We start from the raw sequence: 13960 nt of genomic DNA, 5'->3' as shown, positions 1-13960 counted from the left end.
TATATTTTCGGAAGAAACATCTTCCAAGCAGCATCTAGGACCGCTACAACCTTGTCGTCTAGCATGAGTCACTACCAAGAAGGAAATACCGGTCTGTTATGGTCTCTCAGGCCCTGAGGAAGCCTTGAGCGAAACGCGTCGGCTTGCTGGGGACCTACCTTGACAGAATCCAGCTTGAGACCCACTTTCCACCCTACACAGGCTTTTTTTCTGGTCATATCCCCTTAAGGGATTTGTTTCTATATTGCTAGTGACTCTCAATGTTTGATTTTAGTATTGTATGTCAGTCTGTTGTTTTTGAGTATACATGGTTGTCCATGTGTAGTTTTATCCTGCAACCATCAATAAAATGTATTTTGGTTTTATATAAATTGGTTTTGCGTCTGATCCTTCTACTCCCACTGGCCTGTAAAGCCCCATCTTTTTCTATCCTATTTTTTGTTGGTCTCTCATAGGGGTAAGGGCCTTAATTACACGGAAAAAATTTGTATAGAATGAATTCTATGTGGACTTAGCATTTCTAAAAACACACAATGATGCTTTAGTTTATCTAGAACAGTCCTGTCTATACCCCCTTAAAGATGGAAACTATCCTGGGAAATAGTGTGGAGTCAACCTGTATAAACACAACCAAGAATAAAAAGGGTACTATGCAGGTGCCATGATTGAATGCATCTTCTCTGGGTCAGCATCAGGATATAAATGCCCACACTGGGTGAATCCTGAACAAAGATGGTGCCATTCTTCAGATATTACAATTGTCATTTTAGTTTTGCTATCTTATATGGTTTTCACTTTTGTGCTGCCGATCTCCTTCAGCCACTCTCTACATGCACTCTCTCTAGGTTCAGCTGCACATAGTTGCTCTGAACCAGCTTCCTAACAGTGATGATGGCGGATCATGCCTGTATAATGTGTGTTGGTGCAGCCTCTTGTAGTCTCCACCAGGGGTGGATGTAAAAAAGGGACTTGGAAGGCGGTTGTCACCACATAATAGGAAGTGCCCGCACAAGGACCTTCATTGTGGGGTCACCAGGTCCTTTTTTATCGAAAGTTGCAAATTTAAAAAAACAAAATTAATATCTCCTGTTAATGTAACCATTAGATTGTGCTGATTTTGCTTAAATATATTTTAGGATAGCCAATAAAGGGTACCACTTGAAGCTGAAGTTTAATGCTTATACTTTTCTTCCCTAATTTCCCCCTTTCAAAAGGCTAATAACTTTTTTGAATAAAACTGTCCCATATTTTAGCGCCAATGCCATAATCACTGGGGCTTTGTGATTCTCTATGCAATGTAGGCAAATTATAGCTTTTAGGAGGGCCCAACAGGGTGCTTTACTGAAAACATCAAAGCACTTTGCTTTAGGCCCTGTTCACACCTGAGTGTTTTTCAGCTCGTAAAACACTCATCTCTGAAGTCTCAAAACACCCAACAAGCAAAATCCCATTTATTTCAAATGCCCCTGTTCACATATGAGCATTTTGTTGCCTGAAGCAAAACACCTGAAGCTCAAAAGTACATGAGCTTCTTTTTTGGCAGATTACAAGCGTTTTTGTTAGATGTCAATGCCTGCCTACAAACACCTGCAAAAAACGCCTAAAAACGATACGCTCAGGTGTGAATGGAGCTTTAATATTCCTATGAAGAGTGCTCAGCCCTAATGCACGCAATGGACCGACTCTGGGGAGGAGTTATGCAAATATCAAAAAGTCTTGATGGATGGATGGATGGCAGTCTGAGCTGTGGGTGTTCCTAGGAAGACTATATTTGCAAGCAGACTGCCCTAGGTGATTCTCATGTGGTGCTGAGCCTACATGATTGTAAGAAGTGAAATCCAAATAACCCCCTTGGTGCCGGCCACACGAAAATATGTGGCCTCTTGGCAAGCGGGCCTTGGCGCCAAAAGGTCGCATATTTGCATGAATTAGCGTGAATACAGCTGTGCCGAGAGTGGGCGCCCTGCACGCTCCTGGAACACAGTTACCAGTGCCTAATGGAAAGCTGCCTATCACTACTTGCGATCGGCAGCTTTCCGATCATGTGACCGTTGTGACGGCCAATCCCAGCAGTCACCTGATCATAAACCATGCCCCGCCTCCCGGCATCCTAAAACCCCTTACAGGGCCCGGAGGCGACGCCTCAAAGGGGTTAATAAAAGTGGTGAGTCAGGGACAGTCAGGCTGGGGAGGAAAGATCTTAAGTTCTAGGTGATACTGGACATCCTCCAGCATGAAAAAATAGAATTTTTGTAAAATCTTACCGTAAAATTCTTTTCTCCGAGTCCTCTGACAGTCTCCGCCCATTCATACAGTCTTCACGATTGGGACGTTCCAAAGCAGTGTAGATGTGAGGGGTGGAAAGGGGAAAACCTAGCCTACTCCTGACGCTAGGCAGCAAAGAACTGGATTAGAGTGGTATGGGCTGGAGGATATAGGCCAGAGGGACGGCCCCCTGTGGGTGTGTCTATATGTTAATGTTTGTTGTAATAACAAAATTACTGTCTAGCTTGCTCCTGCGGAGAAGGCCAATACCCAATTGTGAAGAATGTATGAACGGGCGGCAACTGTCAGAGGACGTAAGAGAAATGAGACTGATTTGCTGCAGCTTCTATCGCACACTGTGAGAAGTTCACAGTGTGCAGCAAAATCAAGCAATTTCAGTACAGGGGAGGAGCCTGTACAACTGCGCAAGACTGAAGGGAAGAAGACTGAAGTTTAGATTTAAACTTTTTGTTTTCACTCGTCAGATGAGTAACACGTTACATGTTATGATTACAAAGACAGGCTGTGATACTGTTAAAAAATCATATTTAAGGATATAAAAAAAAAAAAAATGTAGCTTGAATGAATTTGGGTCTTTATTATCGGTCAATGGTTCCTCACGGGATTAAAAAATATGAGATTTTAGTTATCGCCAGTGCTCATTTTAAAAAAAGTTTAAGAACAGATTTAAAATTTCTATTAAGAAACAGAATTAAAAGCTTGAACGGTTATTATTTGTTTTTGCAAGACTAAAGTGGAGTACAAAACTCCCCTTTTTTTTTCTGTCAGCCCATAAATATTTACCCAATTGCCTTAATCAGTTGATGGACTCCGCATACCGCTAATAGTACATCCACTTAACCAACAATCTAGCGCTCAATTTTCCAATCCCAATATATTAACAGCTGCTCAAAAATGTAGTAATTAATGGTTTCATTTATTTTTGGCAAACTGGATGCAGTGACAAATAGTTGTGTATCTAAGGCAAATTAGGACTCCTTCCCGAATAACAGATGACAGACGGGAAAAATAAAAGAGGTAAAATGATCTTTTTATCTACATAAAAAAAGTTGTGGTGTAAAGAAGAACTCCAGGCAAACAGAAAAAACTCTTCTTTAGTTCAGATGTGATGCTATAAAACACTGCTGGGGGCTGAACGAGAGAAAATCAGTCAATCCCCCCATCCACGTTATGTAGAATGGATGGAAGAATCTTTGATGTTGGATACTGTAATCAGCAGCTGCGCCACCGCACCTGCCTGAATACAATGGCGCTGCCGAACAGTGACTGCATCTGTAAGAACACAGTCATTGTGTGGCCAATAATATCTCTACCCAGCTCAAAATGACTTTTGTTGACCAGGTGGTGCTTGAACAGTCACCTACAATCCTGTTGAATTAGCCAAAATAAAGGTCCAAATTTGAGCCGTCTCAATCCCATTCAGGGCCCCTCCACTGCTGACACCGTCTACATACTTCCTCATTGCTCCAAACAAATGCCAGAGCCTGCTACTTCCAAGTACGGTGGTGCATATCCCCTTTTTCTCCTCTTTCCAATGATGCAGCACTGGGTACTTGAACATCCATGGCAAGGTCTCTCCTCTGGTTAAGGAGGAAGGTACCTAAAGGGCTAGTTCACCTTTACAGAAAAAATTTAATGTAAATGTGAACTAAAACTGAACACTTTCCCTATCCCCCTGGTCTCTGCTTCACTTAAAGTGGTTGTAAACCCCTACCTATACCTAGTAAAGTGACTGGACTCAGGTGATACACATGCTCCTACATAAGTTGTACCTGTGTAACTACACCCATATTTCTCGTACATCCATTCATAGTGCAGAATTGACACGGGATCTCTCAGCTCTGAAAAGCAGGGGGCGGAGAGCTGACGTTACATCAGTGAGGAGAGCTCTGAGAGCTGATTGGAGAGAAAAGACACACCCCCTTCACACAGCACACAGGAACAGATTTGAGGCAGTCAATCACATGTTGTGCCCTCCCCTGTCACCATTTTTCTCCTGGTGTCAGAAAAACTCATCACAAGAGACTTATATGGATAGCAGAGGAATGAGGCAGCGGACAGAACTTACACTTAGTGCTCTGGACTGAGACAAGTACACACTATAGAGAGATATGCTTTGTTCATTTTTTATGTCTGAGGTTTGCAACCACTCTAACTCCAGCAATCTTGAACTGTCAATGTCCCCACAGCCAGTCCAGCGGTCCGGAGAAATGAAACCCCCACTCTTCTCTGGACAGTGCTCCTGGGGTGGACCAGATTGATTTCGATTGGTCAACCTAGGACAGGACTTGATAAAGGAAAAGAAATTGGCAGCACTCCAGGTTGAGTCAAAATCCAGATTTATTGACTGGACATCCAAATATGACAATCATGGGACAAGGTAGACACATTTCACACACTGACTGACATTGGAAATGCTTAAGCACACAGTCAGTGTGTGAAACGCGTCTACCTTGTCACGATTGTCATATTTGGATGTCCAGTCAATAAATCTGGATTTTGACTCAACCTGGAGTGCTGCCAATTCCTTTTCCTTTATCAAGTTTTCACGGAGGAGAGCCGGGGAATGCACCGGTGTGAGTCATCAGGCAATCACACCACCTTGAGCAGTGAGTTCTTGTCTTTTCTAGAACAGGACTGCAGGACACTTTATCCACTCCTCACCTCTATAACATAGGGGGAGGTATGGGCCACAAAGAGAGCTGGGAACATTATACAGCGCAGGCAGAGATCACAGGAAATTATAAGCTTACTAGATGGCAGGATCAACAGGTATTTTTGTACTTCTCAAAAAAAAAAAAAAAAAAAGACGAGCATCTAAAAAGGTCAATTTAAGAGATGAAAATGGAGCAAATAAGAAAAAAAGTTTGTTGTCCGAGTTTACATACTTTAATAAAGAAAAAACACAATCAACCTTAAAACCAAGAAAAATGCCAAAAGCTTAGCGCTTGATGGATGCCATGCATTATTCTACAATTTTGAACAATAACATTCCTTTCTTTGTGATAAAATATATATTTGGTATACACATTTTTTACTTTACAAAAAGTATCTCTTTAAGGATGCAGAATTTTTAGGAAGTCAATAGATTTGGTATTGGTCGACATCCGCTGCGTTCTATCAGAGCGTGGACAGATAAGAAGTCTTGATGAATGTCAAATTTTCAACATATTTTCTAATATGATTATGAAGAAAATATGTTCGATAATCCATTATGGAGCTCACCTTGACAAAGGTCACAAAATGATGGTGGTTTAACTATAGAGACTCTTCAGACAAACTTTCAGAAGACAGCAAAGCTATTGGGTGAATTTGATAAGTACAAGACCAAGCAGAAATTATGTGCAGGAGGCAATAACCCACAGCAACCAATTTTACCTTTCCTCATCTCAAAGTAAGATCAACAATGAAAGAGGATACCTTTCTTTTGGATAACAATCCCATCTTCCACACTATGACCTGATCCCCTGATCCTGCCCCTAATTCTGCACTGACACTGGGGCTGTTCAGGGCTACCATAGGGGGCGATATTGAGCATTTAAAGTTTTAGAAAGTGTTGGTTACCATCCAAAGGGATTTTCCAACTGGGTGATTGTTTCCTCTGACGGTAGGAAATGGTGTGTTTATTGAGTTTAAACATTCTTCCTTCCCTAATAATAATAAACTATGTGTCAATAAAAATAAATTGGTTTTGTATTAGTATAGTCAGCCACACACTAGTGTCAGGGGATCCATGGATGTAGGTGAGTCATGAACGGGTGTTGTGCCGATCGTTGACGTGAACTGTTAAGGTCAATTTTGGTTTGTTGCAGGCTGGCTGGCAATTTCATGTGCTCCTTGGTGCAAAGGCTAGTTATAGGTTGAGGTGTTAGCCATTTTTTTATATAGTTCTGCTGATTCTACCTGTCCACAGAAGGAAGCATGGCATACTTATTCACACATATTCTTCAACAAGGTACAGCTAGGAAGAAGAACAACTGAGAGTTAATTCTCCATAGGGTGTAACAGCTGCTCCTGGTCACATAACCCGAAGGAAAATAAAAAAGAAGGGACCCATTTGGGGAAGAAAAATACATCTAAAATGGTTTGTAAGAAGAAAGGGATCATGCTTTTCCAGAAGATAGGTATGTACCCTGAAAATAGTGTTCAAATCATTCTTGCCGGAGTTCTGCTTTGAAACTGCATATTTATTATGTCCATTAAAAAACAGTCCTGGCACACTAGGTTTTCACACCTCTTATGGTAAGGAAACCTTTGTACAGTTGTAGATAAAACAGCTTTAGGCCCCTTTCACACTAGTGCGACTTGTCCCGCGATTTTGGACAGCAAAAATCGCATGACAAGTCGTTTTCCATTATTTTCAATGAGCCCCATTCATATCAGTGCGTTTTGAAGTCGCACCGACTTCTAAGTAGTTCCTGCACTACTTTGCCACAATTTGATTGCGTTTTGAGCCATAGCCATAGCTTTCAAAATCAAGTCAAAATCGCGTCACATAAGTGTGAAAGGGGCCTTAGGGAGCATGTAAATAGTAAAATTCTGATCTGAAAGGCAGTCGGATATGCATCTAAGTTTGTTGCTAAATCTATGCAACGTGTCTTTTGTACAGTGCATCTGGAAAGTATTCACAGCGTTTCACTTTTTCCACATTTTGTTATGTTACAGCCTTATTGGATTAAATTCATTATTTTCCTCAAAATTCTACAAACAATACCCCATAATGACAACGTGAAAGAAGTTTGAAATCTTTAAAAAAGGAATAAAAATAGTTTGTATGAGGAGGATGGGCAGTGGGAAGAATGCTCCTCACATTGGCAGAAAGAGAGAGAGGAATACTCCATACATTGATGGATAGTGGGAAGACTGCTCCTTACATTGGTGGATAGAGAGAATACTCCATACATTGATGGACAGTGGGAAGAATGCTCCTCACATTGGTGGATAGAGAGAATACTCCATACATTGATGGACAGTGGGAAGAATGCTCCTCACATTGGTGGATAGAGAGGAATACTCCATAAATTGATGGATAGTGGGGAGAATGCTCCTTACATTGGTGGATAGAGAGGAATACTCCATACAATGATGGATAGTGGGGAGAATGCTCCTTACATTGGTGGATAGAGAGGAATACTCCATACATTGATGGACAGTGGGAAGAATGCTCCTCACATTGGTGGATAGAGAGGAATACTCCATAAATTGATGGATAGTGGGGAGAATGCTCCTTACATTGGTGGATAGAGAGGAATACTCCATACAATGATGGATAGTGGGGAGAATGCTCCTTACATTGGTGGATAGAGAGGAATACTCCATACATTGATGGATAGTGGGGAGAATGCTCCTTACATTGGTGGATAGAGAGGAATACTCCATACATTGATGGATAGTGGGGAGAATGCTCCTTACATTGGTGGATAGAGAGGAATACTCCATACATTGATGGATAGTGGGGAGAATGCTCCTTACATTGGTGGATAGAGAGGAATACTCCATACATTGATGGATAGTGGGGAGAATGCTCCTTACATTGGTGGATAGAGAGGAATACTCCATACTAGGGCTGGGCGATATGGCTGAAAACTGTATCACGATATCAGTGTTTCATATCGGTCGATATCGATAATTATTGATATTTTTTTTTTTTTTTTTTCCAGGAATTCCAATTGCCTTTAATTTCCAAAGTGATGACAAAGTGATAACAAAGTGAAATATTTTTTATTACCCATTTAAAATAAGGACCCTAGGGTGAGAATGCAGGGCGGCGGGCATGGTACAGGAGAATGCAGGGTGACTGGCATGGTGCAGGAGAATGCAGGGTACTGGCATGGTGCAGGAGAATGCAGGGTACTGGCATGGTGCAGGAGAATGCAGGGCACTGGCATGGTGCAGGAGAATGCAGGGCACTGGCATGGTGCAGGAGAATGCAGGGCACTGGCATGGTGCAGGAGAATGCAGGGCACTGGCATGCTGCAGGAGAATGCAAGATACTGGCATGGTACAGGAGAATGCAGGGTACTGGCATGGTGCAGGAGAATGCAGGGCACTGGCATGCTGCAGGAGAATGAAGGGTACTGACATGGTGCAGGAGAATGCAGGGTACTGGCATGGTGCAGGAGAACGCAGGGTACTGGCATGGTGCAGGAGAACGCAGGGTACTGGCATGGTGCAGGAGAATGCAGGGCACTGGCATGGTGCAGGAGAATGCAGGGTACTGGCATGGTGCAGGAGAATGCAGGGTACTGGCATGGTGCAGGAGAATGCAGGGCACTGGCATGGTGCAGGAGAATGCAGGGCACTGGCATGGTGCAGGAGAATGCAGGGTACTGGCATGGTGCAGGAGAATGCAGGGTACTGGCATGGTACAGGAGAATGCAGGGTACTGGCATGGTACAGGAGAATGCAGGGTACTGGCATGGTACAAGAGGATCCGGGGTTGTGGGCATACTACAGGAGATGCAGTGCTGTGGGCATGGTACAGGTAGACCATGCCCGCAGCACTGCATCCCTTGTAGTGTGCCCGCAGCCCTGCATAATGGCAGGTAGTGAAGTGGTTTCACTTACCTGTTCCAGAGGCGCCTTCATTTTAAAAATGGCGCCGCCACGTCATTGCGCACGCTCCGCCACCGCTCGTGTAATTTCGGCTATTCCCGGCCTCTTCCGAGCGGCGGCGGCGCGTGCGCGGTGACATGTATGCGACGGGCGGCGCCATTTTTAAAGCTAAAACCCGTAGGAGCGGACTTTTCGTTTTATCGTTCAAAGTCTTTTATTGCTATCGATCACGTGACTATCGCGATACATATCGGTATCGTTTTATCGCTCAGCCCTACTCCATACATTGATGGATAGTGGGAAGAATGCTCCTCACATTGGTGGATAGAGAGGAATACTCCATACATTGATGGATAGTGGGAAGAATGCTCCTCACATTGGTGGATAGAGAGGAATACTCCATACATTGATTAATAGTGGGGAGAATGCTCCTTACATTGGCGGATAGAGAGGAATACTCCATACATTGATGGATAGTGGGAAGAATGCTCCTCACATTGGTGGATAGAGAGGAATACTCTGTACATTGACGGACAGCGGGAAGATTGCTCTTTACATTGGTGGATAGAGAGAATACTCCATACATTGATGGACAATGGGAAGAAGCCCCCCCATCGACAGCTTAAAAGATTAGAGTAAAGCCTTACTTTTTTAACAGGCAGAAAATACTCACAGCTAAAGGAACCCCTAGCAACTTCTGGAGAAACCTTGGAGAACCACAGAACCTTAATTGGGAAAAGTTGGCAGGAGAACCCAATGGAGGCTTGATTGACGTGCCCCAAAATATATTAGGGCTACACTAATAGCATGCCATTAAATTTTCCAGAAATTGATTTGTGCTTCACATAATTAACCCAAAATCTGATATTAAATAAAACACACACATATTTGGAAGGACAGTATAAAAAGACATCACATCCTCCCAGCAAAGAATGGTGCTTTTTAAACCTTCCTGTAGACCTGTTAATGCCCAATATACAAAGTACGAATGCCTCTACTCACACACAATCTGTGTCTCACCTGCTAGCAGTTTTTCCCGAGCAATTTTTCTTATGTCCTCGATCTGACCGGGTATCTCGTAAGAGCTGGAGAAAGAAAAAAAAAAATACAACTTTAAGAACACTTTTTTAGGGCAGCAAATACCATTAGGTTAAAGCACATATACAAAAAATGGGCAAAAACATTTCTAAAGTACTGTACATACTGGTATCCATCCACCCATATTGTCTGCACCAGTAGCGAGGGCGACAACACCTAATAAGAACTGCAATTCTGTGCTACTACCTTGTTTTGCTCTTATGGCTTCTGTTGAACAACACAATTTGATACCCATCCAGAGTGCTTTACTTCCAGTAAGCGTGAGTACTTCCACCTCAAAGTACAACTAAAGGCAAAACTTTTTTCTTTTTCGTTTTGGATAGAGGGGAAAGAGATTAGAACACCTGGCAGGTTTTTATTGCTGTCTGTGTCCCCGTTAGGGAGATTCAGCCTCTCCATTTGTCCTGTTAACCATTACATTGAAAGTGAAAGTAAAAGAAAATACCAAATTTTGGGTTGTCCCCAGAGATACAATAGAGGGGAAAATCTTCCAATGGGGACACTAGTTCTGGTGACCTGGGTGTTCCCAAAGGATTCACCTAATTTCCAGGGATTTCTTCTTACTTCCTGTTTGGCTGTGGGACAGGAAGTGAAGGGAAATTTCCACAATGGGACACAGATGGCAAAAAAATTGGATTTTTGACTTACCATGAAGTTAATTTCTCTGATGTTCATTGACAGACAGCTCCTGATCTTCTCAGCCATTGGGTTATATTGCCCCTACAGGAGTAAGACACTAGGCAGAAAAAAAGTCTGGCTATGTATATGGGCAGTCCCAGGGGGTATACTCCCTCCAAACAAGAAACAAGCGTAGGAGATAGGTGGTTTATCCACCTTGTTTTGTTTGGTATACTCCCTCCCTCTGCTATAGGTACTCAGGTTTGTTACAAGCAGTGTCAGAAGAATTACAAATCCACAGAGGGGTGGGTGCCTTGTCCGTCAATGAACATCAGAGAAATAGATTTGATGGTAGGCCAAAAATCTAATTTTCTCTTTCGTTCATTGGGACGTCCCAAAGCAATGTTAAACATAAGGGGTGGGAACAGCGAAAAAAATTCCCAAGGCTAAACTAAAGCCAACCAGGAGCTCAACTAAAACAACTGCAGCCCACCTACAAAGAACAATACACCCTCAAAGAAGATCAGGTCCTCTAAACAGCAGCCTGCAAAACTTTGTGGCCAAAGGAAGCATCCGCAGATGCCAACCCATCCACTTTATAGAACTTAGTGAAAGTGTGCGCTGACGACCATGTAGCCACCTTGCAAACCAGCTTTACTGACGCCTGATGACGGATGGCCTAGGAAGCAGAAGGAACCTGACCCTTGATGGAATAGGCCTGAACCACCATCTGTCTGATCCATATGGAAATGGTCGCAGAGGAAGCGAATAACCCTTTCCGAGGCCCATCTGTGAGCACAAATAGTGAGTCTAATTTACTAAAAGACTCCGTAGCTGCCAGGTACACCCTAACTGCCTGGATCCCAACCAAGGCATGCAAAGCAATTTCCTTCTGATGTTTTGGCCTTGGACACAGGGAAGGCAAGAAAATGTTTTCATTCAAACGAAAATCAAAGGAAGGAACGACGGACAGGGGCTAAGAAGCACCTTGTCTCTGTGAACCAACAAGTAAGGTGAACGACAGGATAACGCCACCACGCATAACTGATAGCCATCAAAAAGGTCAACTTCCAGAACAGATTATGCAGGGGAATCTCCTAAAGATTCTCTAAGGGAGGCTTCTGGAGGATTGAGAGCACCAAATTGAGGTCCCAAGGTGGTAACAGGAGACCGCACTGGAGGTGCCAAGTGCCGAACTCCCTGAAGAAAAGTACGCACCAGGGAGTGTGTGGCCAAGGGCCGTTGAAAGAAGACCACTAAGGCCGACACCTGGCCCTTGATAGTACTCAAGGCCAGTTTCTGCTACACCCCCAAGGTCAAGATCCGAGCCACCGAAAAAGAATGAGGATGAATCCCAAGAGACTCACTACACGCAATGTACATCTTCCACGTACAATGGTACATCTTCCTAGAAGTAGATTTCCTAGCTTTTAACAATGGAATCAACCGATTTAGGCAAATCTCTATCCATCAGCAACTGGTGGTCAACAGCCAAGCCATCAAAGCCAGCAACTGTAAAGCAGGATGGAAGATTGGTCCTTGGGACAGCAGATCCTCCCTGAGAGGAAGCTTCCAAGGAACGTCGGTGACCAGCCGCACCAGATCGGTGTACAAAGCCCAGGGAGGCCAGTCCGGGGCCACTAAGATGACTGGAATCCCTTCTGCCGTGATCCTGTGTAGAAGTCTTGGCAGAAGCTTGAGAGGAGGAAAGGCGTAAATCAGACGATACCCATGTGGTCACCAGCGCGTCTGTGTCATCTGCCAGAGAATCCTGTGACCGAGCCACAAACCACTGCACCTTTCTGTTGAGCCAGGAACGCGAACAGATCCACCTCGGGAATGCCCTACTAGAGAGACAACTGATGAAACATCTCAGAATGAAGGGACCACTCCCCTTAGTCCAACGCCTGCTGACTGAGGTAATTCGCCTGCCAGTTTTTCACCCTGGGAATGTGTACGGCGGAGAGGGCTGGAACGAACTGGTCCACCCACCTTAGAATGCCGGCTACCTCCAGGACACTTCTTGTGCCCCCTTGGTGATTGACATAAGCCACGGCCATGGCATTGTCCGATTGAATACGCACTGGACAACCCTGAAGACAATCCGTCCAATGGTCCAAACATAGTCTGATCGTCAGAGTTCAAAGACATTGATCGGTAGTTTGGACTCTTCTAGTTTCCCGATCCCCTGAGCAAAATGCTTGCCAAGGACACCTCCTCAGTGGGACAGGCTGGCATCCATGGTGACCACTGTCCAATACAAAGGGAGGAAGGATTTTTGCCCAGCCGAAGCGACGGAGTACGAAGCCACCATATCAGGGACTCTTGTTCACATCAGCCAAAAGCTGGAATCAGCCGGATCTGATTGTCCAGAGACTGCGGAGTCTTGTCCCATTTGGCCAGAATCTCCCTTTGCAGGGACCTTGTATGGAACTGTGCAAACAGAACCGCCTTGAAGGTAGACACTATTAGGCCTAGCACCCGCATGCTAGTACGGAACCGGGACAATCACCCCTTGAAGTAACAGGTCTTGTACCATCCCAAACAGACCCTGTAAGCGGTCCGGGACAGGCGAAAGTTGGAAGGAAAGAACCTTACCAAGGGGGTAAGAGCGAAACTTGATCATGTAACTGGACCGTATGACTTTGTGGACCCACTTGTCTTGTACCAAGGAAATCCACGGGCCCGGAAACTAGCGAAGACATCCCCCCACCCCTGATATGGGTGAGGGCGCACCTTCATGCTGAAAGGAGCCTTGTCTGCGGGTCTGGATAAGTCCGCTCTCGAATTGCCAGACCAAGTTTGCTTGGATCCACCAGAGGAGGCCCAGAATGGCTTTGATCCCTTGTCAGTCGCCCCTGAGGGATGAAAAAGCTTCTTATGACCTGGGGAGGAGGGCCTACGTCTACGATGAGGGTCCTTGCCCTTAGTAGCCTGCAGAAGAAAGGTACTCTTCCCCCGTGAGACCCTTAATGATTTCATCCAGGGTAGCTCCAAATGGGTGATCTCCTTGAAAAGCAAGATCAGTCAAGGCCTTCTTAAAAGTCTGGTCCGCAGACCAGCATTTGACCCAAAAAATACGCTGAAGGACCACTGATAAAAGAGAGAGCCTAGTGACTAGGGTGCCGCATCCAAAGAGGCATCACAGATAAACTGCAGCCCCTGGACCAACTGGTCAGCCAGTTTAGCAAAGGCGGGGGGGGGGGGGCTGCTCCCCCTCAAGGTCACGGCGTAAAAGCTTAGCCCACTCAGTCAGAATTTGCGTCACCAGTGCAATGGTAAATACCGACCTCAGTGCCGAACCAGCCATGGTGTACATCTTGTGGGCAACAGCCTCCGCCTTCCGGTCAGCCGGGTCCTTAAAGGCCGGGGACTCTTCAACCGGAATCATGGTTGCTTTGTT

General features: G+C 44.6%; 1 protein-coding gene across 1 annotated transcript in view; it reads right to left on the bottom strand.

Moving 5' to 3' along the window:
* The window catches only part of GPATCH2 (G-patch domain containing 2), a 303764-nt gene that overhangs the window by 72450 nt on the left and 217354 nt on the right, over window positions 1-13960 (bottom strand). Inside the window, exon 8 of the mRNA XM_082249587.1 lies at window positions 9862-9926. Coding sequence (XP_082105713.1) covers window positions 9862-9926 — 65 coding nt within the window. The remainder of the gene's footprint in view (window positions 1-9861; window positions 9927-13960) is intronic.

The sequence above is a fragment of the Pelophylax lessonae genome, assembly GCF_965119305.1.
Source record: "Pelophylax lessonae genome assembly, chromosome: 3".
Taxonomy (NCBI): Eukaryota; Metazoa; Chordata; class Amphibia; order Anura; family Ranidae; genus Pelophylax; species Pelophylax lessonae.
This window is presented reverse-complemented; position numbering and strand designations above follow the sequence as displayed.